The sequence below is a fragment of the Panthera onca genome, chromosome A1 (genome assembly GCF_046562875.1).
Source record: "Panthera onca isolate mPanOnc1 chromosome A1, mPanOnc1 haplotype 2, whole genome shotgun sequence".
Taxonomy (NCBI): Eukaryota; Metazoa; Chordata; class Mammalia; order Carnivora; family Felidae; genus Panthera; species Panthera onca.
Genome location: NC_138339.1, coordinates 170307405 through 170333908, shown reverse-complemented (window position 1 = coordinate 170333908; position 26504 = coordinate 170307405). Strand labels below are relative to the sequence as shown.

General features: G+C 45.9%; 1 protein-coding gene across 5 annotated transcripts in view; it reads left to right on the top strand.

The window, feature by feature from the left end:
• The window catches only part of UBAC2 (UBA domain containing 2), a 182323-nt gene extending 161175 nt beyond the window's left edge, over positions 1 to 21148 (top strand). Inside the window, exons 9-11 of one of the 5 annotated variants that reach the window (XM_060636806.3) lie at positions 6516 to 6638; positions 18287 to 18372; positions 19983 to 21148. In XM_060636806.3, coding sequence (XP_060492789.1) covers positions 6516 to 6638; positions 18287 to 18372; positions 19983 to 20028 — 255 coding nt within the window. In that variant the 3' untranslated portion in view covers positions 20029 to 21148. Of the gene's footprint in view, positions 1 to 6515; positions 6639 to 11755; positions 13651 to 18286; positions 18373 to 19982 lie in introns of those variants that run through there. The other 4 variants (XM_060636807.3, XM_060636810.3, XM_060636809.3 and 1 more) reach the window with 4 other exon arrangements.
• Positions 21149 to 26504: the final 5356 nt, after the last annotated feature.

The following is a 26504-nucleotide window of genomic DNA, read 5'->3' as shown; positions in this document are numbered from 1 at the left end:
GCAGCAAAAGAAAACAGTGGCTTTCTTTTTGTGAATTGATTTCTTTTTTCATGTCCCTAAAGAATGTATCAGCCCTCATAGAAAACAGGTTTTGGAACACATTGTTATTTTTTGTAAAAATACATTATGTTAGCAAGTGATAAGTTTGTGATTGTTATTAATGAGTTAGTAAATATTTTAAGACTGATGAAAAGGCAACGGGGAACCATTGAAGGGTTTTTAAGTAGAAGAGTGACAGGATGAGATTTGTGTCTTAGGAAACTACTGTTGATGCAAGTGTGAAATAAGGCAGCAAAAGTGGGGTGGAGAGAAATGAATGGAGTCAAAGACACTGAGGAGTTACAGTTGACTGAGCCTAGTGGTCTGCCTTCTGCAAGTGGGTGGGGTGGGTATTGACGTCATTCCCCAGGATTGGGGACACAGGCAGAGGGGTGGGATTGAAGGTGAGTGTTATTTGGGACATGTGTCATTTAAAAGTTTTTTTTAATGTTTATTTTAATTTGAGAGAGAGAGAGTGAATATGAGCGGGGGAGGGGCGGAGAGAGAGAGATACAGAATCCGAAGCAGGCTCCAGGCTCTGAGCTGTCAGCACAGAGCCCGATGTGGGGCTTGAGCCCACGAACCGTGAGGTCGTGACCTGAGCTGAAGTCAGAGGCTTAACCGGCTGAACCACCCGGGCGTCCCAAGGGACGTGTCATTTTAGATGTCTCTGAAACATCTGAGTGGAAGTGTCCAGGCAACAGTTGGGTATGTGGCTGTGGGGTGCACTAAAGCCCTAGGAATGCACAAGCACCTAGGGACAGAACGTGGAAAGAGAAGTAATCCTAAACGGAACCGTAAGGGACACTTGTATTTAAAGGATATAAGCAGGAGAAGATGGCTCTGAGAGAAGAGAGAAGGCCTGACTAGAGAGCTAGAAAGCCCAAGAAAGTGGGGTGCCACAGGAGCCGAAGAGGGAATGGCTGTAGGGTTCAGTCCCTCTGGGGTTTCCGGCAGGAAGAGGAAGTGGCTCCGTTGGGTCAAGCAAAGAGTGTAATTGGTACCCTGCAAGAAAAAGGAAAAAACTAATGTATAGAAGACCAGACTGAGCTTCTAGAAAGCAGGGCGTTGTCTTCTCTTTCTGGCCTCTTTGCCTAAGGTACTAGCAGGTACATTAGCAGACACTAGTCAGTTCTGTTGATTTTACCTTCACTGGTGCTACTAAAACAGACTGGTCTTTTCTGTCCTTGAACCTCACGGTAGGTCATCCCCATTGTAAATTGCTCACATTAAATGAATAGGGGTTTCCTGAGCATCTGCAGTAGAACTTCCCAGCCACTGGGTTATGGTCACAGATGGGCTGAGATATTGATCCCCTCAGCCCACAGGGCAGCTGGTGGCAAGCAACTTTGGCTGTCTGTCCTGTGTGTCATGCAGATCGATCTCTGTGTGCCATGGAAAGTCTAGGTCTGTAACAGGGTTAGTAATTCCTTGTATGGGTGCCGCCTCACCTGTCTGCCTGAGGCAGACGTCACCTCACAGTGTCATCACTCTCCCTGCTGAACCCACACCCTCCCTCTGAATCTTCCTGACACCGGTCCCCAGGCAGCTACAGACAGCACAGTAGAGAGAGGTGGTCCTGCTGCCTGTTTTACTCTTCAAAACCCAGCACACCAGTAAAGCCTTTCAGATCACCAAAGGATGCATTTTTTTTTCCCAGTGACCAACCTTTTTTTATTTTTCTTTTTTGAGAGAGAAGGTATGCCCTCACACATAGTGGGGGAAGGGCAGAAGGAAAGAGGGAGCCCTACGTGGGGCTCCATCTCACGACTGTGAGGTTGGGACCCGAGCCAAAATCACAAATGAGACACTTAACCAACTGAGCCACCCAGGCGCCCCATCCAGTGACCAGCCTTTTTAAAATAAGATGATGATGCTTCTGGAAAGAATTTTAATTGTTCTAAACCATCACACTGACAGTGTCCACTCTGTAATTGGTCTTCATTTTGCTCTTTGACAAAACACCTCCTTGGCTGGAGAATTGAGTTTAGGCTGCACTGAGCCTAGAGCTGTGCCAGCCACCTAGGAAGGTCGTAGGGAGTTCCATTCTTACCCCATCGCAACCCTGTAGGATCCCACAGTCGAGTTGGGAAGACCAGAAGTAACACTGTAAGACATAATGCAAATATTAGATGGTAGTAATAGCCAATATATAATAAACTTTTAGAAGTTCTCAGACTGTGTTTTAAATGCTTTACTTGTATTAACTCATTTATTTCTTATAATATCATTATGAGGTAAGTGCAGTTATTATTTCCATCTTACAGATGTGAAAACTGAGGCTCAGAGAAATTTTGTTTTAAACTAAGGCCTAAGGTAAGTGGCAGAGCTGGGATTTAAACCCAGGTAATTTGGCTTTAGAGACCGCTCTCAGTCACTCAGCTTCCTCTGCCTTTTTGCTCGTCTGTCATGACTCCTTAGCACCGCTTTGCCCCTTGAAGTAGGTGTAAACCTATGCTCAGCGCCCTGTTTTTGAACAGGTTGACAGTGGTTCTCCTCTCCATTGTTGAGATCATCCTCATCCTTTAAAATTCAACTGAGCCCCCATCCTCTTTGAAGTTTGACCCCCGTGCTTTGACTGGTCGGTGCCCACCCTGCACCTTCCGAGCCCTTTAGCTGATCCCACTCAGCTTCCTTCTTAATTATATACCACCTTGCCTCCTGATTTTTCCCATTTCTGCATGTCTTGCCCTCCCCTGAGGAGGGCATGGGCTCCACATGCACCTGGCTCGTGCCCTCCCTTGGGAGCTGCCCACAGAAAGCCACTAGTGCGCTCCTCCAACCCAGCTTCTCAGTGTAGACGCTTCTCAGTATACACACCACCTGATCATCCCATCCTGAAACCTGCCAAAGCCTTTAGAGGTGCAGTTCTATTCCATGTGATGTCCACTTAATAAAACGTTACAAACTTTACTGTTCTCGACTGGAAAGTTAGTCTTTTTTTTTTTTTTTACAAGAAATTTTATTTTATTTGAAAATCTCCTTACCAACTAATAACAGATATTTCATAAAACGGTTGTTCAAAATGCAAGCTGTTTCCTTTTTCCTCTTTTAAATATGTGGTTATTGCTTTTGAAGAAGACAAAGTGAAGGAAATGTTTCCTGTTTGTAGAAGCTCATAGTTAACCTGCATCGAGAGCAGATTAGTGTCAAAACATCCTAGAGCCTAGAGCTCCTGTAACTTTCTGCTTTTTAAGCACTTTTTCACCATCACAGGAGCAGAGGGATTAGGGTTCAGTTTTGCTTTGCTGCTCTTCCACTGTCACTCCCTTTGAAGAAATAAAATGTTGCAGTTTCAACCAATGGTTCATTGCCCTTCCCGCTGTCCTGCAGCCGGCAGGTGGTGTCTAAGGCCTGTGCCTGCTTGTGTCTTTAGCACGTTTTTGTGGTAGAGTACCTCAACCTAGACACTATGGGCATTTTGGTCCAGACCATTCTTTGTGGTGGAGTCTGTCCTGAGCATTATAGGACGTCCCTGCAGCATCCCTGCTCGCTACACACAGCAGCACCACCGTCTTGTCCCCCGCCTCCCAGCCCCTACCAAAAATGCCCCTAAGACATTTCCACATACTGCCTGGGGAGCAAAATCACCACCGGTATATATCCACAAAATAACTGTTCTGGGGTGCCTGGGTGGCTCAGTCGGTTAAGCGTCCGACTTCGGCTCAGGTCATGATCTCGCGGTCTGTGAGTTCCAGCGCCGCGTGGGGCTCTGTGCTGACTGCTCAGAGCCTGAGCCTGTTTCAGATTCTGTGTCTCCCTCTCTCTCTCACCCTCCCCCATTCATGCTCTGTCTCTGTCTCAGAAATAAATAAACATAAAAAAAAATTTTTTTAATGTGAATATAAGTGGATCTACACAGCTCAAATCCATGTTCAAGGCTTAGCTGTACATTATTCATTTCTCTCTTGAGTCATTTATTTTTTCTCATTGATTCTTTATATATTCTGGTTATTGGTTATTATAGATATAGATACACACACATCTGTGTCTACACACACACACACACACATATATATATATACACACATCCACATCTTCTTTATCTTTTCATCTATCAGTGGACACTGGGCTGCTTCCATAATTTAGCTATTATAAATAATGCTGCTATAAACATAGAAGTTCATGTATCCCTTTGAGTTAGTGATTTTGTATTTTTTGGGTAAATACCCAGTAGTGCAATTACTGGATCGTAAGGTAGTTCTATTTTTAACTTTGAGGAACCTCCATACTATTTTGCACAGTGGTTGTACCAATTTGTAGTGCACGAGGGTTCCTTTTTCTCCACATCCTTACCAACACTTGTTTCTTGTGTTTTTGATTTCAGCCATTCTGACAGGTGTGAGGTGATATCTCACTGTAGTTTTGATTTGCATATCCCTGGTGATGAGTAATGCTGAACATCTTTTCATGTGTCTATTGATCATCTGTATGTTTTCCTTGGGGAAATTTCTCTTCATACCTTGTGCCCATTTTTTAATTGTCTTTTGGGTGTTGGGTTGTATTAGTTCTTAATACTACCCCTTTATTGGATATGTCATTTGTAAATATCTTCTCCCATTCAGTTGGTTGCCTTTTAGTTTTGTTGATTGTTTCCTTCGTTGTGCAGAAGGTTGTTTTTGATATAGTCCCAACAGTTTATTTTTGCTTTTATTTCCCTTGCCTCAGGAGACATACCTAGAAAAATGTTGCTGCAGCCAGTGTCAGAGAAATTACTGCCTATGCTCTCTTCTAGGATTTTTATGGTTTCAAGTCTCACATTCAGGTCTTTAATCCATTTTGAGTTTATTTTTGTGTATGGAGTAAGAAAATGGTCCAGTTTCATTCTTTTGCATGTAGCTGAACGATTTTCCCAGCACCATTTGTTGAAGAGACTGCCTTTTTCCCATCATATATTCTTAACTCCTTTGTCAAAGATTAATTGACTGTATAACTTTGGGTTCATTTCTGGGCTTTCTGTTCTGTTCCGTTGATCTCTGTGTCCATTTTTGTGCTGGTACTATACTGTTTTGATTACTACAACTTTGTAGTAGCACTTGAAGTATGAAATTGTGATGCCTCCAGTTTTGTTCGGTTTTGTTTTGTTTTGTTTTGTTTTTCACAATTGCTTTGACTATTTGGGGTCTTTCGTGGTTCCATACAAATTTTAGGATTGTTTGGTCTAGTTCTGTGAAAAATGCCATTGGTAGTTTGATAGGGATTGCATTAAATATGTAGATTGCTCTGGGTAGTATAGACATGTTAACAATATTTGTTCTTCCAATCCATGAGCATAGAATGTCTTTCCATGTATTGGTGTAATCTAAATCTTTAAGTTTATTTTTTCAATAAACTTCTTTTTGTATATGGTATGAAGTAAAGTCTAATTTTATCTTTTTCCATGTAGCCATGTGTCCCATTGCTGTTTATTAAATGATGTGTCCTCTTCCTTCTGACTTGTAATGTCTCCTTTATCATAGACCAAGTGCCAGTGCTTTTGATTCCTAGACACTAAGGATCTAATCCTTCTATTTATTTTACACACTGAGCCTTGCTTATGATGGGTTTTTTCCTCGTGGGTTTTGAATTTGGAATTCTAGGTATTTCCCAACTGGAGTTTTAGCTATAAATCCCATGTAATCCCAGGGTAAGAGAGTGGCCCTCTAGAGTAATTTTACATTTCCTTTTGCTTGGCTCCTTAGATATATCCCAACTCTATCCCGGAACCAATTCTTGTGTCAGTTTTGATGGGTTTTTAAAAGACATTTTTCATGTAACTTCAACCTCAGATTTCTCATTTCTTATTTCTTAATTCTCAGGCAGGCCAAGATTACTGCCCTCTCCCTCAGAGAAACTACCTTTCGGGTTTGTTTTTTTCTCATCTTCTCTTTCACTGAGGGTGTTGTTGCCATTTGAGGGTTGTGCCTCTACGTAGGTAATAAGCTCAGAGTCACTACCTCTTTCATACTCGAGGTCTCAGCACCTGAACCCAAATAGATGATGAAACCCAAGTGGTTCTAGGTTAGCAGGATGTGCTCGCCCATACAGCCCCACCCCTGGCAGCTTGCTTGCTTACTGTTCTGGTTTTCCAGCGCTTGTTTTGGGGATGTTGGGGCCTCCATTTGTTCCTTCTATGTTCAACTACGCATGTGAAATATTCTTTTATTTTGTCTAGCATTTTTAGATGTTCATAGTAGGAAAATTTTCATGTTGTCTTAGTCTGTAATTTTTCCTAAATCTAGAAATAGAGAAGATATAAATTGATAAAATATTGGCAGATAGCTAAAAACATGGGTTATTTTATTTTATTTTATTTTATTTTATTTTATTTTACTATAGTGGTGTGATGCTGTAGGGTTTGGACGGCTTGCATTCAGCAGACCAGTCTTTTATTTCCCAGTCTCTACATGTGACCTCATGGCAAGAAAAGGCACTTCCAAGCATTAATAAGATGGTTCTCTTCTGTGTCTGATGATTGTGTATTGGTCTGTTTTTAGGGAGGAATGATCAATTGGAATCGTCTTTTCCCTCCTTTACGTCAGCGACGAAATGTAAACTATCAGGACGATCGGCGGTCTGAACAACAAGCATCTCCTCCTCTAGAGGTTTCTGAGGAACAGGTAATCAGTAACACTGGTACTTACCCTAAACCTGTGTTTCAAATTTAAAAAGAGTTTTGGTGAACAAGACTTGAAAGAAATCAAGCATATGAATGCAAAGATTTTGAGAACAGTTAAACCACTGCTAACAGTGATGACACTTGGGCCTTTATTAGCTACTGAGGATCTTATAAGTTTGAGGAAGGCATAATTTGAAAAAAAAATGCATTGTGATCACTTATTTTGAAATCTATAATACTTTATACATATAAGAAACTACTGAGGTTTGTTCTCCGTAAGGGGTAGGAGACAACAGGACTGGAGGACAGGAGGGGTGGTGCTTCTCTGAGAGAACCTTTTGTATGGTTTTGACTTAGGAATCAGGTTAATGTTTCACAATGTTTCACAGAAAGCAAATCAACAATAGGGAGTGCTGTAAAACTAAAAAGAAACAAATAAAAGATCCAACTGTATTTTAAATGAATAACATAGGAGAGAGGGAAAAATTAATTTTTGTAACTTTTGAACATAACATGCCCTCATTCTAAAGAAAAAAAAAAGGATTGCAAAGAAATCTTAAGCTCTTCCTAGGTTTATTTTCACGGGAGTATGAGTATAGCAATTCTGAAATTATGTTGGTTGTATTATAGATTTAAGCAGATGAGGAAATAGGTTGATCTTACTGTAGAAGAAGGATAATACAAATACAGAAAAGGGAGAGCAAGGAAGAACCCTGTAGGGTTGGATTGGAATTAGAGGTATCAGCATAAACTCGTGATTTAATAAGAGAGTGTGTGTGTGTGTGTGTGTGTGCGCGTGCGTGCATGTGTTTTAGCTCTGTCAACCTAAAGGAATCAGAAGCAGTGGCATCCCAGTAACACTGACCACACCTGCTGCCCAGATCTCATCTCCAAATATGTTGGCCCACTGACAGAAACAAGCTTCTTGAGAGAAATGGTGGGTCCCAGGCCCAGGGTTGGGAAGGGACAAGATGACCCTGGACCACCATGCAAGGAATTAAGGAAGTACTCTCATAACTAAGGGTTCAGGTCCCAAGGACACCAGAGCCAGCTTGAGGGTGTCCCAGTGACCAAATTTGGGACATCAGATTTGGGTATCAAAGTAAGTAAGGACAGTACTTAATATAATCCACTGGGCAGGGGGGTAATCCATGAGCTCATACTGATGTTAGGAGATAAATTTTTATATAGGTATATGCATCCACAGGGAAAAGGAATGTAAAGAAATAAGTAGAGAGGATTGTGGATGGTATTAGAAAATCATAATTTTGCAACTATCAGAGTAAAAGTCAACTCAGGGACAAATCATCAATATCTGAAGAACAGGCTATTTATATAATCTCTAGGTATCTCCCCAAAAGTTGCTTATTAATTACAAAAGGAAAATAGTTAACTATATAGTGGAGAAACTGGGCACCAGCTTAACCACATCATCAGAATCAGTATACGGGTAATGGAACAGAGAGGCTGCTGGCATGTCCTGGAAGGACACATCAGTTATGTCTTACAATAAAAAATCCGTAACTTTGATCATAAAGAGAAAGCAGATAAACCAGTTTGAGGGACATTCTATAAAATATCTGACCCATATTCTTCAACAATACTCATGCCGCAAGCTGTTCCAGATTAAAGGGGACAAAGAGGCATGTTAACGAAATGTCAGATGTGATCCAGAAATGCAGTCCATTCTGTCCTGAAATGCAGTGCATTTTTGGTGAACAAACATTTTAGAGCCAGTTGATGAAATTGGACTGTGGATTAGATCATAGTTTTATATTAATGTTCAGTGTCTGCGATTTGGTATCTATATGGACTGTGATTAGGAAAGAGAATATTCTTATTCTTGAAAAATACACACTGAAGTACTTAGAGGTAAAGGGACATGGTATGTGCAACTTAATCTCAAATGTTTCAGGAAGAATAAGTGAGAGAGCATATAGACCAAGGGAGAGAGAGAGGGAACGCAGCTGTGGCAAAGTAACAGCGAATCTGGATGAAAAGTAATTGGTTCTAGGTACTGTTCTTGAAACTTTTCTAGAAGTGTGAGATTATTTCAAACTAGAAAGTTAAAAAAAAAAATCTGTGAAAGAAGTTTAGAGCATTGTAGAGAAGCATTGCACTTTTAAATTTCCTTCTACATACATTGTTGTCTACTCATCAAATAAATCAGGTGCAGCCTTTCATAGCTGGTCACACCGTCCAGGCCATCACCACCCCTGTCCCCAGAGGACATAAAGGTCAGTTGGACCCAGGGCACCCAGTCTGTGTGGCAAAGCTGTATCCTGACTTTTTCTGGAATTCATGAGGGGCCTCTGGTCAGAGCTCCCACGGCCACCCTGGATTAGGCCACCGTAAACGCCTTGGAAAGAACCCAGTTGAATGTGCCTGATGAATTGATCCAGCTTGCCCCCTCACAATTTCTCACTCAGACTGATCATTTTCATGGCTCCTCAGGACTGTAAGAGGTGCAGGAAGGAGCCAGTTTTCTTCCATGTCCATTAGAGAATTTTTTTTTAAGTTTATTTATTTATTTGGAGAGAGACAGAGACAGCATGAGTAGGGGAGGGACAGAGAGAGGAGACAGAGAATCCCCACAGAGCCTGATGTGGGGCTTCAACTCATGAAACCGTGAGATCATGACCTGAGAGGAAACCAAGAGTCGGACACTTAACTGACTGAGCCACCTTGGTGCCCTTAGAGAATTTCTAGAAAAATGTTATCCCTGTAGCTATGAAAATAAAGCCCAGTAACTCATTTTGTAAGATATTTATGATAACAGATTCAAAAATAAGCTAATGCTCTCAAATTCAGGTAAAAAGAAAGAGTTCTGTTATATTACTGTTTACTTACTTGTGCTAGAACCACAAGTCACATTCCTCACAGACCGTTAAGGATATGAGGTATTTAAGGTGAGATAGCTCTTTGTGTTGGCACTTTCAAAAAAAAAAAGTGTCAAAAATAACAATAAGGAGAATGTGTGTAATTGAAGTCTTCAGGGTTTTTTAATGAATCATTTTCCTTGATCCTCCCAGAATGACAGCAGGTTAACATGTTGTCATTATCAGTTTAAACAGCATTAACTTCTTCCTTGCTCTGGTATGAAAAGATGTAAATATGTGAGAGGCTGTTTTTAACATATGCTTCCTTATTCATCATTGATTTTCTAAACCTTGTTTCTTGTGTTTATTAATTTTCCTGAAAATGGTCATTACAGACTGTCATTGCCCTAAAACCCAGGTTCTTCCCTGGCATTGTTTATTATGTAGACCCTTGGCAATATTTGCGATAGGTGCTAGCCAAGCTTTAAAAGAGGGGAAAAAATGTTCTTGCCCTCAGGACATTGACAACAATGTTTAGAAATGTATAGTTAATATATAATCTCTTGGTTAGTTTGTTGAGGCTAGACACTATCTAAAATATTATCTATTAGTAACGTAGTAAGATAGCTTGGATGGACAAAACCTCTCGATGCTTAATTCTTCAATTAAATGTGCTGTATCTTTTAAATATCAGAGTCATGCAATTTTAATGCATTAGGGAACTTAATAATTTTCTAAGTCAAGAACAATGAAAACTATTGTTTTCCGTTTTTCTGATGTAAAAAAAGTACTTAAGGAATTTTAGTGAGAGTTCTTTCAGTTCGGAAAACAAAGAATATTCTAAGAATGAATGTGCATCTCTTATTACATCTCATAATAGTCTAACATACAGCCATAGAAAAATTTTGCCACTTTTTCTACTTCTGCTGTTGGTAAGTTCCTGAATTTTTGGGTCTTCACAGTCTACTGTTTTTCAACAAGTGGACTCAACACCTTTGCCAGTTTAGTGTCCCTTGAAGATGCCGTCCCCAGCCAACCCCCGTTTTAAAACAATTTTTTTAATGTTTATTTATTTCTGAGAGAGAGAGCAAGTGAGGGAGGGGCTGAGAGAAAGAGACAGAGGATCCGAAGCAGGCTCTGTGCTGACAGCAGAGAGCCCAATGTGGGTCTCGAACTCATAAACCATGAGATCATGGCCTGAGCTGAAGTCAGATGCTTAACCGACTGAACCACCCAGGTGCCCCCAGCCCCAGCCCCTTTTAAGAATCTGTCAAAACCAAGTGCCACCCTATAAAAACTCTTTTTAATAATAAAATGTGCTCAAATGTCTAATATCTTAAAAAGAAATATATACGTTATTCCATTTCTCTTTCTTCTTTTCTTTTTAAACAGGGATTTTCATATTACACCTATAGTCAAAAATAACAATGAACTTCTGTCATTAGCCTCCTACTTTTTTTTTTTAATCAAAGGAGGAAAAAACTTACCAAGTTTGTCTTTCTTGAACCCTTCTATGCTTAGAAAATGACCCTTAAGTTTATCCTTAATGGAATACATAGGTAAAAACAGACAAGGAAATTAAGCAGGACTAAACCAAGCTAGGGCTCGACAGAGGGAAGATAAATGGACTGGTACAGATTCCAGCTTCCTGCCTTCCCGTCACACTTCTTTACCTCCTAATCAGCCAAGAATTACCAGCTGTCTGTTCTGCATCAGGCTGGTCACTGGGCTAGGTTCTTGAAATACAGAGATAAATAAGGCATAATTTCCTGACCTCAAGTGGTGCAGAGCCCGGTATGGGGAGCCAGGCTCAGCGACATCTCTAGTCAACTGTGCAGAAGTTTTCCAGTGCCACTGAAACTAAGAAAGGACCGCCAGTGCAGGGGGCGGGGCCAGCTCCCATAGTCCTGCCACCGGGTGTGAACTCCCACTTCTATGCTGTAGGCCCTGAGGAACCATGGCAGGATCTTAAACCGGGAGTCACATCACGGGGTTCCCCTGGAGGGTGGACTACCCATGGAGGAAGGGGCGTATTATAACCATAATGTAACTTACTCCATCCCTGCCCAGGAAATATGCTTACGAGTGCTTATGAGACTCTTGCTTAGTAAGTTGATAATACGTGAGACCCGTCCTGTGGATTCCACTCATGTCGTCCAAAATATTCATTGACCCAACTAGAGAGAGAATGGCCTTCAGCACACAGAACACTTTCAGTCTTAGCTGATAAATAGCAAAATGCATTTAGTCAGGAGAATCTTAATCTTAGTGAGGTTTTCTTCTCTCTTCCCTTCTCCAGAATCTTCACCACTGTCACCATAAAAACTCACCTGATACAAACAGTTCCCCCTCACTAACATGTATGTATTTGGGGGTACACTTTGTACTTCTGTGTATTTATAATTTTGAGTTGGGAATTGGTCCAGCAGTGACTCAGCTTTTATTTCCCTGGTGATGGCGAGCTCCATGAGGGCTAATCCCATCTCTTCCTGTTTCCCATGCCACACGGAGCCTGACACACAGAAGGTGCCCGACCGTGGTTAGAGCAGGGCTAAACGTGAAGGTGTGAGAGTGGTATTATGTCAGACTTTTCCATCTGTAGGCTGGAAATAGGTTTTCTCAGAGAATAGCAAAGCTAACTGTGTTAGAATGAAATATTGTGTGGCAGTCAAATAATTAACCAACTCGGGGGGGGGGGGGTGCCTCATTCTGCTGTGTCTTCTAAAAGATATAAGCAGTGGAGCTCATCCAGTCTGTTGTGAGGGCCTTCTCAGTACCAAAGCCTGAGCAAAGCAGAAATGCAAAAATAAGGGGCCTCTGAGCAGCCTGTAGCCAGACAGGAGCATAAAATAACCAGAAACCATCCACTCCCCCAATGTGTGTGATCAAAGGGGTTCAGCATTTCTGAGGAGGAGGGGAATGGCCAGGTATCCAGGGGAGAGAAGCACACTGAACCACAGGTGACCTGACCGTGCACTTGCAGTGGGGAAGCCATGAGGTAGGAGAGTCAGCTTGCCCTGAGCGGCAACATGGTTGTTATAATGAAGGGGAGGGAAGGGTGAGCCACATCCCCAAGACTTCTGCTGGGGTGCTCCTCCCGGCAGAGCCTGCGTGTGGCCCAGATGGTGTTGTGCCATGAGGGGGCAACCAGCGTGGGATTGGGGCGGGCATCATTCAGGTGGGCATCACTTCCTGCAAGCGTCAGAATTTGGGAAGTAGAACCCAAAAACCGTTTGTTTTTGACACCCTTAGCTAAAGGGAAGTTAAAGAAAACCACAGTCTTCACTTGAACAAAACAAGAGGAGTATGTCACTGAGAGGAATTGCCATGTTTCATTGGGATGAACATCCTGATTCACTGGTGCCAGAGAGTAGTTGCATCGTCGGTAGAAGGCAAAGTAGGACTTCATTTATTTTCTTGAGTGAGAATTACCTCGAGATCGGAGGCCCACATGTTCCAAATCATCGAGGATTGTTTTTTGTTTTTTATTTTTGTTTTTTGTTTTTTCTAAGGAAAGGAAAACTGATAGGGATTTATTTCCATCCCTATAGGTTTCTTTTCTTGTTCAACAGGGTCTTTCTTTGGAAAACGTATTCTAGGAAAAACTCATTCTGCCTTGTGTGTCTTCAGAGCACTGCCATCGGTGGTGGGAGAGCTCACCTGCGGCACCTGCTCCTGTCCGCATTCCCTGCCTTGTGTGGGGCTGGCACACGGGGGGCCAGGGGCCCTTGACCAAGAGCTGCCAGCAGAGTCACAGGTCGCTGGGGGGATGTGCCACACAGCTAGGCTACAATTCCAGTGCCCGCCCCTCATTGCCGACCCTTACGCAGAGATACCTCTGAACCTTCCTCTAGAAAGCCAAGTCTTCAGTTACAGAAGACAGGCGTCTGGGGTTACACTCAGGCACCTTCTGTTTTTATGAATGAGGGATGTGGGAGACAGGAGGGCCTAACACTCTGCATGTTATAACCCAATTACTGTTTAAAGCAAATAGAGAAAAGGATTATTTTGTTTAGACTAGAAACCCAGATGAACTCTATTCTGATGTTCTGTGGTGAGAATGTTTAGACAGAAGATTCCCTGTGATGCATGAGCAGAAGGAGGGGACTTACTGTGCTCCAAGATGGAGAAGAAATGTTGAAAGAAATGCTTTTCAGAAAATTCTATGGGCCTTTTTTTTTTTTTTTTTTTTTTTTTTTTTTTTTTTTTGGTAAGTTTCCCAGACAGACCACTGCAAAGCCAGCCAGTCCAAGACTGACTGAGACACCAGGTGTGCATCTGCAGGTCTCATGGTGGCAGCGGGTGTGTGCAGCGTCCTGAGTGTTTTACCAGCTTTATCATTCCGGCTCCAAGCTGTTTATTGGTGGTCTTCCCCCAGCAGACGGTCAGTTACTTAAAGAACTTACATCACTAAACTGAAACTCCTTCTCTAGCCACTGCTGGGCACGTTCTGTGTGCCAGGCTCTGTGTCAGGTGGGGGACACAGCAGGCACAGTCCCAGCCCCCACGGAGCTCGCCGTCTGCCTGCCGGGGAAGACAGACAACACGGAAATCACTCATCCCAGCTCACCGCGGATACTTCACACAGACCCTTGGGGAGTCTGTGAACGTTCGGTGAATGAATGACATTCCTATAGTGTCCACAACTTGACTTAAACCGATCAGGAGGTGTTTTTGTATTTTTATCTTATAGTCAAGACCATGGACTTTTCTCTTCCCATGGACGTTCTATCTGATCAGGTAACAGATGGCTCTCATTCCAAGAGCTGAACTAAAAAGACAAGAAACAGCCTGTAGAGGAAACAAATTAGGTTTCCAGTGTGATTTGATGTGTTATGTGGCTAATATATATGCCTTGGATGGGGAGGGAGGTGAACTGAGTATCTGTAAATACCATTATTTATATAATCATCACAGCTGAATATTTGCTAGAATGTATACAAATATAAAGTTTTCTAAGAGTCACTAAAATAATGTGGGCTTTTAGAATTTTATGCTCACCTTTTAAGAAAAGATTTTTCCTATCTTTTCTACTTCATCTGGGCTCACCATGTTAGTTTTCTTAGGCCAGTTCTTGCATGTGCCATTTAAACACTGGAAATATGTAACAAATCATTCTGGCGTGGCTGTGTTTAACTGTGGCAGGATGTGTACATGAGGGCGAATTTCACCTTGAACCCCGTGTTTGACCGAGCGTCCCGGGAGGGCCGATTTTCTGCCCAACACTCTCCTTCCAGCCGCTCAGTGCTCACTGGGGCTCCCTGAGAACACGCATCCGCTTGATCATTGTAAAACACACATCAGTGTTTCGACCAGCAAAGGATATAAAGCAAGTAAAGTGAAAGCAGCTCAAGTGAATGCTGAAAACCAAAGCCAGGGGTGGTTTTGTCAGGCTGTGGGAACCTCTGAACTGAGGCCGCAAGGGTCACAGGGAAGGACTCGCACACCTGGGCCAGTCAGTCTTCAGCAGGGTGAGAATTATGATAGGGGGCCGTGCTCACTGAGCACCTGTCAGGCGCCAGCTACCAGGCGACCAGGCCAGGTCCTTCACTCACGTCTCTTATCGCCAGACTGTGGGAGCACTGAGAGCCCACGGTGTAGTGGCCCACCTGACTCACGCGGTGAATACATAGCGTATGGGAGCCTGAGCCCAGAGCTCAGACTCTCCCTGCCCACTGACAGGCTCACTCCTCCCAGCAGTGGTGGCTGGGATGACTCTCTGGCACTTGGGTAACATCTAAAATGGCTGCCAGCCTCCTCTGTGTTTTTCTTTGAAGGAATTGGGCACTTTGGGAAGCCTGTGTGTATTTGCGCATCTGACCACAGGTCTGCATAGGTCTCGGTTTTCTCTTTCTGCCATTTGAGCACAGGAGTTCATGCTTCACGTGCTAATGCAACCTTCACACAGAGACAATGACAGAGTACGCTAGCACTGGGCAAGTTGGGCTTCTCCGCACAGGGAACTATAAGTCCACGACAAGTAAAGGCTGCATCGTTATAATTGTTACATGATAACGAGATTGTTCTGCCACCCAGAGGAGCTGGAGATCCCCAGTTCGGCTCCAGTTCTTATATCTGGATGTGAGCTTTGAACCAGCTCCCAAGAAAGGACAGCAGTGGGGTGCACAGCCCCCTTCCAGGCAGCCTCCACTGAGAGATGCCAGCAGTTAGAAAACACCTGTTGAACCTGCTGTCTCTCTGCTTCTCGTCTTTTCTGGCTGATTATTGTCCACATTCCTAAGCCCAAGCATACAATTTCATTTTTCCTTAGATGTTTACTATTTGGGACACCAGAGGAAACGTACAGATACACTTTCTTTTTTTTTTTTTTTTTTTTTTTAATATATGAAATTTATTGTCAAATTGGTTTCCATACAACACCCAGTGCTCATCCCAACAGGTGCCCTCTCAATACAGATACACTTTCTTAGTGTAATTGTTCAGTTTTTAAAAAGAATTGTTAACATTATTTCTACTTTGTTTTTTCATCTGGTTAAAGCACCAGGTGGTTCCGCCGTGAAAATTCTGCAGTCACACTTTTCTTCTCACCCCTAAACAATGCAGAAAGCCAGCTTTGGCTAGAGGGGCACGGTTGCCGGCCTCCAGAGGATGGACAGCCAGCGGCCTGCCGCAAGCTTCTAAGTACAGCAAACACGCTTCTCAGCAAAACCTGTGAAAAACACGGCCCAGTTGCCAAAACCAGCAATGGTGCACGTGTGGTTGTTCGTTTCTGAGAGACTGAGTGAACTCGGGAGGAAGCCTCACGTGCAGAGAAGGCTTCTCCACACCGACATCGCGTATGTATGTAGGACACGACCCGGCCGTCGAAGGCCTGAGGGGTCCCCTCCAAGGTGGTGCAGCCCATGCTGGAGCTGTGCCTTGGTGGCCTATGTGGCCAGCCCATCATCAGCCTCCAAGCCAAATTCAGAGTCCGTGGAGGGAAGACTCAAGCACCAGATGGAAGTTGTGGCCTAGCACCCTCACCTTCTGGCGGTGGGGGTCTGGCTCACACGCCATCAGCTCTGGTATGAATCACGATTTGGCAAATAGATACTTTTATTCCTGCTGGCGAGGTGCCAAGAAGCAGCCAGTCTTTAGCTGTGCTTGAAGCACTAACGGTGACAAAGCGGTGATCGTGAATGTCGCGTGAGCCAAACTGAAGTCGTTAAGGACCGCCACATTGCTGGGTGGTAGCGTCGTGTTTGTGGTAACAGAGAGAAGGCAGGTGGAGCTGCCCACCTCCTCCTGGGCCACATTAGCTCCACTAAAGATAGTGGTTCTTAACTGTCAGTTACTGGAATAAACGTCATTAAAGGTTATTTCAGTCCAGGAAATGACCTAGGAAGGATCACCTGGATTTGACGTGTGCCCAGCCCAGGTCCTCGAGTATGCTGCTCGGCGTAGAGAAAGCAGGGCGGGTCATACTGTTTGAAATCCCCCCAAGGAAAGAGGAAAATGTGGATCCTCGTAATCAAATGGCAAAATTGATGTTTCACGTCTGGCAGAGCCTAAAATAGAGCATCAGATGACTTGAGTGTTAAGAAGAGTGTTGTGGTCTGTCGACACCACCCTACTCCTGCTCACACAGGATGTCATCAAGACATCTGACGACTGTAAGAGATACATTGGTGACATGTGGAATGGATAATAATATGAAGTGGGCTTTAAACCAGTTAAAAATCTCTGAAAAGACAAAAAAAAAAGTTGGTCAGCCACTTGAATAGAAAGGGAGGTCTGTAGTGAGTTTGGGGCCCTACCTTTGATTTTTGCCTGCTTGACATTTTCATCAGTCATTTGACGGGGACATTATAGAGGTTTGCTACTCCAGTTCGGGGGTGATAAAATTTTGAGGGATCTGAATAACCTAGGAGACAACAGAATTGAAACTGAAATTAGGGGTGTCTGGGTGGCTCTGTTGGTTAAGCATCCGACTTCAGCCCAGGTTATGATCACAATGGTTCATGGGTTCGAGCCCTGCATCAGGCTCTGTGCTGACAGCTCAGAGCCTGGAGCCTGCTTCAGATTCTGTGTCTCCCTCTCTCTCTCTGTCCCTCCCCTGCTCACACTCACTCTGTCTCTCAAAGATAAATAAACATTAAAAAAATAATAATAAATTAAAAATAAATAAACTGAAATTTCGTTTCGGTTGGCTAGAAAATGACCAGAGGGAATTTAACAGATGTGTGCAGTCCTAAACCCAGAAGATCAAATATAAACTTACAGAGTAGGATTTGAGAAGCCCAGGGAGTGTTTTCAGTAGGCGTCAGGGTAACTGGCCACACTGGGATGGTGTGGTTATGCACACGAGCACAGGCACATGCCCATACACACACACACGTGTGCACGCTGCCGAAGTGTTCCACTGCTGTGACAAGGGCTGCGAGCACAGGACAGCAGCAACGGGAGAGCAGTGGGGGGGTGGGGCACTTCACTGGACAGAGATGGATCCTGGAGCACAGGAATGAAGAAAGCAGCCCCGGCCCCTGTTCTCAGGAGACTCACAACACAGTGACAAGGAGCCCAGGACACAGGTCAGTGGAGCCACAGAACTTTTTGTCTGGGCTTCCTTCTGGTCTGGGAGAATGGGAAAGGGCCAGGTGCCCCCAGAGTCAGTGGATGAAGAGGAGCTGCCGAGGCCAAGGGCAGAGGAAAAGAGCCTTCTGGTAGAGGGACCCTGGCAGTAAAGGCAGGAGAGGGTTCCACGGCACCTGAGCCAGACCAGGAGCTGGGGCGCTGGCCTGGAGCAAGAAAGATGGGGGAGGACGGCCTTCAGACCTTCAAAGTGCTTCACCCAGGAAAGGAACTAGGATTGTTTTCTGTTACTTGAAAGGGTGAAATTAGGACCTTTGAAGTCCCACGGATGACAGCGAGAGGCAGATTCTGCTTCTGTGGAGGAAGAACTGTCCATCTTGGCCAGTAAGTGAGGGAGTGTTTGTGATACTCTGGGAAAGGTGGTTCTTTCCTTGAGCAGGAAATGAAAGCAGAAGATTCTTGCCGTTCTGTCCACACTGTCCCCCAGCCCGGGGAGTGGGTCTCCCACATGTGACGGCCTTTTTCCCAGGCACCAAGCGTCCCTTCAGAAAACAGCTGTCAGGTGTCTCGCCACAGCCCACAGCAAGAGATGCCTGCAGCAGACACGTGTGTGCGTGTGGAGAACGGAAAGGAAGCTTTCTGGAAGGAGGGCCCTCGCTGCATACATTTTTTAATGCTCCTCTTAACCCACTGAGTGTTCATGACGCGTTCGTGAGGGATCACAGCCTCGGTTTGGAAAACACGAGCTAGAACCCGCCTCTCAGAAGTGTCACCTGCATGTCTGCCTCTGCTCAGCTCGGTTAGCATCTGTCTCCCTGAGGCTCCTTGAGGGACGAGGGGTCTGGGTGTGGGCAGGGCAGAGAGCTTACTCCCATCTCCTCCCCTGCCACCCACTGGGCTCCCCACCTTCCTCCCTCCCCCCCCCCCCCCCCCCGGCCTCCTCCTCACTCCTTTCCCCCAGCCCTGCCCACAACCCACCCCGACCCCCGCAGCATCAGGCATTTTCCATACACTTTGTACCAAGGGCACTATTTTCTACAGGAAGGATCAGAAGTGGTGACCAAGTCCTCAGTCCACAAGAGCCTCTTTAACCCACACGTGGGGAAAATCTCAACATGTGTTACAAAACTTACAAAAGTATGTTTCAACATACGTACAAAGAATAGCTTCCTTTGGCTGGTCTGGCGTCATAGATCTATTTATAATACATTTGTAAATGGGAAAATAGGTTATGCCTAAATTTCAGTGGCACTGCCTGCTTCATGGAAATCCTATGCTGAAAGTGCAGGAAACCTCTGTGTTTACAGATTCAGGATTTGTGGTCACGAAAATGCAAGCCTCATCCTACCCTTGGTGACTTTCTCTACGTCCATCCCCCTGGTTCTGCCCCAGGCTTCACCTCCCGGTGCGCACGGCTGCTGCCTGGAGAGCCCCCGCAGCCAGGACCTTAGCAAATGCTGCACCTCACATGGCAGGTTTTCCTTCCCTGGCCGTGTGATTCCAAGAACCTGCACACATTTTTGTCATCGGTGTCTGCCAGCATCAGAAATTAATGTTCAACTAAGCGATTGTTCACACGCACAAGGAAACGTGACTTGGAGAAGTTGTTCGCGGGAATCCCACCTGACTCTGAAAGGGCGTGCAGAGTCGTGTGAGCGGGGCTGCTGTGCAGACTGGGTTTCCAGGCCACACCCCACGGGCTCGTCCACCCTCTGCTGGTCCTGGCGGGTCGCTTGACCCTTGGAGACTCATTCCTGGTCTCTCAAATGAGAGTTAAATGAGATAATTACACTTATTAGCCATACGTTAAGCACTTTAAAATGTGCCTGTTAAAAAAATTTTTTTTAATCCTATTTCACACTGAAATGAAAATTAGGGTTTGTTTTTTTTTTTTAACCTTCTCTGCAAAACTCTCCTGAAGAGCACCTGGGGGGCTGATGGATTAGTAGCAGGGTCCTCAGCCTCATCACGTTTCTGGTTTTGTTTGTTTTCAGGTTGCGAGGCTCATGGAGATGGGATTTTCCAGGGGTGATGCTTTAGAAGCCCTGAGAGCTTCAAATAATGACCTGAATGTGGCTACCAACTTCCTGCTGCAGCACTGAGGGTCCTGGGCAGCGACACACAGACTGGCCAAGCTGCCGCCCACAGCGGGCGGGCACCGGCCCCGCTACTGAATCAGCCTGAGGTCACGCTCTCTGGCGCTGACGGTCTCCCATGTTCTCGTGGGCAAAGGGCGGTCCCCGCTGCTCCTCCCTTAATTCCAAGATCACTGCTGTTAAAAGAGTATCGAAAATAAGTTTGCCATTAAACTAGCATGTATTTTCTGTATTTTTTTATTGGGCATTTTCCTTAGTTTGGAAAATCATCACTCATTCCTGATGTGTTTAAAATACATTAAAGTTGCAGGTTTCTGTAAGCAATTGAATAGCACCGCTGATGGGAAGTTACTGTAATATTCTTTTTACTATAATGGATCCTCCTACATTATATCTGATCATAAATGCTACCACTGGACAAAGGGGAATGTTATTCAGGAAGAACATGGCAAAATATTCCTTATGGACTTTTTCTCATCACTATTTTTTTCCTCAAATTTGCTTTCAAGCCTCAGTGGCTGTTTGGTGTCCACCTTTCCTAGGGGGTGAGCAGGGCATGTCTGCTGCACACAGTCTTGGCCACGCCTGAGTGTGAAGGGAAAAACAGAGAACCAAACCCTATCCACACTGTTCCGGCCCATTTCAGTCCAGGGAATCTTTCCAACTCCCTTTCCCTCACCTCCATTAAGAAATATTGATCATCAAGTACTGATTCAAGGTTCTGGAAAACTCTGTGAAACTTAGCTGGGGTTCCTTTTGCTCAGAACATCTACAGTTAGCCTCTCAGGCTGGACGTGGAAACAGGATGGAGAGAGCAGGGGCTCAGCCCTGGAACAGCCACAGGGCCCACTGCGCTGGAGGCGCGTCCTCCCCGGCCCGGGCGCATCAGGACTTCCGCTGAAGGCAGGGCACACAGCGGAGGACACGGGCCCAGGCCGAAGGGAGGCAGAGGTGGGAAAGGCAATTGTGTGACTCCTACGTTCTGCAAAATGAGCAGAAATGTATCAAATTGATGCAAATTTGGACAAGTGTAATACTTATAATAAAGTTTTTAATGTGTTTTACTTTGCGGTATTTTTTATTCGACTTACCTAAATCTTTGTTCTAAGCTGTGGAATTTATCAAATATAAAACATTTTTTTTGCCAATGCTCATCATTCTTCAGAAGATTTGGGTGCTTTTTTTTTCTTTGGAAGTGAGAGAAAAGGCCCCTTTGTTCCTGTAACGCTGGCCCCGTGAGGCCTCATCCGTAGGCTTGTTAGGGCATCAGGCTGCTCGGAACGGGGAGTTGGGATGACTTGGGAGCCCAGGTGGTTCCAAGTGTCTCTTGTCAGCTTGAAGGGACGGCAGCGGGCATCTGCAGCTGCATTCCAGGCCAGTGGCTCCCAGCACAGAGGTGTATGCAAGTACTAACCTCTGAGCCCATCTGGATCCACCCCTGACCTTCCGGTGCAGGGGTCCCAGGAGACAGCGCCCCGCGTCCAGAGATCCGCCATCTTCGATGCCCCTTTTCTCAAACAGCACTGAGCAAAGTCACACCAAACCACCGGCGTAGTCCTCACTCACCTGAGGCTTCTCCATGCGTCTCACAGAGGATGGGGGCAGAGAGCCCCACGGGGAGGAGCCCACTGTGAGGCCTCAAGCAGAGGTCATCACACCTCAGAGACCCTCATCCTGCCCAAGGAGCCCAAGCACCCTTCCACGGCAGGAAGTATAATTTAGTGTAAATTGAGGTAGTGCTGGCCGTGTGGCCACAGCCCTGCACCTAACAGTGGCAGAGCTGGGAGACCCCCTCAGGCTTTTCCTGACTTCCAGCCTCTTTCCCAGCTGCCTGTAGTTGCCAAGTTTCCATTAGCTTCCATCCTTTTCATATGACTGCCCGGCCTTTGCCACCTTCCTAGTCAGCACCCCCCAGATCATCCCGATCCCGACCACTCCCCAACCCCACACACATCCGACTCTTCAGTCTTGGGCACGTCCTCTTGACCTGGCTGGAGTTCCCATCGCTGGCCCACTGCTGCTTCCTGCAGATTTTGACCCAACAGCCACCGGTTGCGGGTTTGAATACCCAAAAATACCCCGCATCCTGTCAAGACCCCCAGAAATCTTTGGGACTGATGGGACACCCCCCTAACCCCCGACCCCCGCAAAGAGAAACCTTTTGTGTTTGATGCATAGTGACGCGTGCCAGGCGGGGGCATCAGCGAGTCGTTGGCTTGGTTTCCTGACGTCTAGAAAAGTTCATGTAGACATTTGACTTTGTGCAAATGGCAGCAACAGATCGGGCCTCATTTTCAAGTAAGCCAGTTCCACTTGACAAGAGGAAGAAGGAAAAAGTTGTTGTCTGTTGTGAACCCCCCCCCCCCCCTTCCTCAAATTAAGGAGACTCTGCCTTTGGAGTTTTGATTCATCAGCTTGGACCGGGTTTGGGATTCCAAAAGGAAAATGATTTCAAGGAAATTGAGCATAAAATTGTGAATGCACGCATTCCACAGTAGCACCTAGAACTTTGTCTGAGTCCCTGAGTGTAGATTTCTGCCACAGTGCTTCTCAAGTGCAAATGACAGGGTCTAAATCATAAACTTGAGGGGTTTTGTTTGTTTGTTTGTTTGTTTGTTTTTACTCAGGTAGCTGAAGTGATATTTAATTTGGGAGAATCAAAGTTTATTTTTCAGAATCCCCTAACCCCTGTAGTGTGTTTGTAAAGGGACAGACCAAGAATATCAAAATTGCCTTCTGGCTCAGACTAAAATTTTAGTTCCCAAACTTCAGTCTCTCATGTAAGAAGACTTACCAGAATCATGTGAATTTGCTAACCTGCTTGCTATCTCATGGAGAACCCACACTAGCTAAATGGCTGTGCCCCAGTAGAGTTGGGATTTCAAGACAAGGCTTGGGAGCCTGGGGGCTGGGAGAGTGGGCACCAGATGTGGAAAATGAATCTGGAAAGAGGGGAAAGATCCGGAGTCCTGCTCTGGGGATCACAGAGGAAGGCAGGTGACAGAATATGGAGAGAGGAAAGAAGAGGGTTAGTTTCCTGCATTTCTAGTGGAGGAGGTGAGCATAGGGGGCCCATCTGCAGTGCTGCAGGGAAAGGGGGGTTAGTGTCAGCCCAGCGATGGCGGATGCCAGCAACAAGAGCTGGAACAGAGAACAGGAGAGAGAGCAGAGGTCGGCTATGTGCACTGGTCCGGGAAATGTGTGGAGGGAGGAGACAGGGCAGGGACACTGTTCCTGGGTCAGCTTGTGGGTCAAGGTAACCAAATTGGTGATGAGAGACCGGAGCTGTAGGCCCTGGAAGGGGTATAATCAGAACTGTGAAGAGAGGTTGGCCTTGGGAACGAAGAAGAAGGCTTCTGTCCTCCAGAACCAGAGATAGTTAAGGAAGTTAGAGGTGAGCTGTAAACTTTGAGCAAAGTTGAAGAAGTTCAAGTGCTAGTTTCTGGCTTCTTAATAAAGCAGGAAGGCGAGGGGCCAGGAGCTTGAGGAGAGTGGATGACGTGGGGCCAACCAGAGGTGGATAAAGGCTTGTTGGCCACTTTTGCTGATCAGCTGTAGTGTTTTGGTCTGCTGACCCCATATGTCGTGGGAGTTTCAGAGCCCTGAGAGATTTAGACAAATTCAGACGGTCCCAGGAACTAGCAGCACACACCGCCCCTTGTAGTACCTTCAGGCCAACCCACACTGTGCCCTTTCTCTCTGTTCTGAGCTGCCCTGGGGTCTGAGGAGAGACTTGGCGGGAGAGGGCAGAGAGAGCAGGCCGCTCCTGAGAAGGCGTAGGGCACAGGGGTCCCTGACCCGCCCTGGTTCTCACCCAAATACAAGAGTGCCTTAGGGACCCTGGGACTGCTCCAAGGCTGTCCAGGAGGGTATCGCCCTCCGCCCCCCTATTCCCCCCACCCCACCCCACCCTGCCCCCTGCCGTGGCCGGACCCAGACATCCCAGGGTCTCCACTTGGCTGCTGCAAAAGGAGCATCAGCAAAAATATTGCAGGGTAACCCAGCCACCCACAGTGGTTCACACCAGAGAAAACCTCCACAATCCCCAGTGCTCAGCCCAGGCATGTGAGAACCCCATTCAGTTGGATTTCTGCCACTTTGCTCAGTCTTCAGTGCCCTGGCTGACGTGGCTTCCACCAGCAAAGCTGAGTGTGCTATCTTTTCCACGGTGGCCAGGTGGAACCCAAGTGGCAGACTGGATTTGATGCCTTTGAGATCTTTTTTTTTTTTTTTAACATTTTTTTAAGTTGATTTAGTCTGAGAGTAAGAGAGAGAGAGAGCAGGGTAGGAGCAGAGAGAGAGAATCCTAAGCAGGCTCCGAGCTATCAGCACAGAGGCGGAGTCAGGGCTCCAGCTCAGGAACCATGACATCATGACCTGAGCCAAAGTCAAGAGTCGGACACTTAACCGACTGAGCCACCCAGGCACTCCTGATGCCTTTGGAATCTTTAAACAGAGGCTGTGATTTCCTGTGGTGCCAGTCTCTAGAGACTTATTCTGAATTTAGCACTTGAATTAAGTACTGAGAGTGCAGATGTCAGGTAATCCCTCGCTAGGCTGGGCTGTAAAGAGGAGAATGTATCAGAAAGCCACAGGGAACACCAAAGCTGAGGGCCTGTTTCACGGTGGGAAAGGGGGTCCCAGCTCCTAGCTCCTCTCCTGTCCCCCCTGCACCTTCAGAGATGTGCTGTGCCCCCAGGTGCCCCAACAGCCCAGCTAGCTGACTTTTCTGTCATCCTGTTCGCAGGGGACCGTGGTCGGTTTTGCTCTTTTGCTGTCTCAACAGCTGTTTGTATAGAGGTTTTATTGTGAGATTTTATAATGATGTTCGACAGAAGTGCTGCATTATATCTGAAAACTGTCCGGCCTCCTACTATGTGTGCAGATCTTGTAAAACCCTTGTTTCTGTCCCTATGAACTAACCCGTCTTTCATATGCATAAAGCTGCAAGAATCACAGAAGTCTTTCCAGAACAGGCCACATCTGCACACCAGGGGGTGTGGTGGCTAAGATGTTGCCTCCTCAGCAGGTGGGGACCAGGTTGTGTTTAAATCTGCACAAAGATGAATGTGATGTCCACATCCGCCTCTGCCTTGAGCACCTGTTTAAAAGGAGGAAGCGCACTTATTTTGTTTAAGCAAAAAAAAGTCAAGGAAATACTTGGAAAAGCCAGCAGGCCAAGGCCAGCCCTTTTCCCGTCTGGGAAGAGACAGGCTGAATGTGGACAGAACAACAAATAGAGCCAAATACCCACTCCCAGCCTCTTGATCCTGATTGTTTGTATGAGGAGCCATGTTAAATACTTACGACATTTCTAAATTCAGAGTTCAAAACCACTCCAAAATGATAGAAACAAATTCGGGGGTTATCATTATTTTGGGGGCAGGGGAAGGAAGTGGAGAAGGTATGGAGCAAAGGAGGGTCTGTTTTTAACATCTTACATAGATGCTGTTATATGTACACCTCTGTATTATAAAATCCTCGATACGAAGTTCAAACCCTCCAAACAAATCTTGCATCCCTCTTCAGAGCTTGCAGACTTCTGGGGGTTCAGACAAGGAGGCTTAGTGCACCCCTACATTGGGAGTGCCCCCGCCAGTGGAGTGTGGCTGCAGCCCAGAGGAATAGCACCAAGGGAACTTCTCACACACCCCCACCCTCATTTCCGTGAGGACACTTCTGGCCAAGCCCCTGCTGGGGCTGGGTGCAGAGCACAGCATTTCCTCAGGACTCACCCAGGAATTCTGATGCTTTCCAGGAGATTCCTGCATGGGCTCAAACCTTATCCCTCCTGCCCAAAGCTGGTAGAGATGTCCTTAAGGAGCACCAGACCCAGGCCACCCCTGGACTGTGATGTCCGGCCTGGGCTTGTGGTTCGGGTGGAAATTAACCCACCTTGATCCTTGCATATGCTGCAGCCACATGGGGTCTAGAGCCTTCCACCTCATGGAGGTGCAGGGTACGGATCTGCTGGGACTAAGGGAGGGGCTGGTTCCTCAGGCCTGGCGTCAGGGGCCAGGGACCCATAGCCAGCACCTGACAGAACAGGAGGCAGCATTCAGCACAGGCCCAGCCCTCTAAGGGGACCCTCCTAGAAGCCGAGCTAAGAGATGCTCCTGGTGTACCTGACAGCTAACCAGCGATTCTGCTACCGCCAGTGATTCTCTGCTGGGTGCCTCCCTGCAAGGGCTGAAATAACCGTAATAAGTCCCCTGTGGGCAAGAGCTGTGCTTTCCTCGCATGCGCCAGGCATCCAATGGGTGAGTGAGTGAGTGAGTGAGAGAGGACACAATAAGGTGGCACCTGGAGGGCTCAGTCAGTGGAGCAGGTGACTCTTGATCTCAGGCTTGTAAGTTGGAGCCCCATGCTGGATATAGAGATGACTTAAAACTACAGTCTTAGGGCACCTGGCTCAGTCTT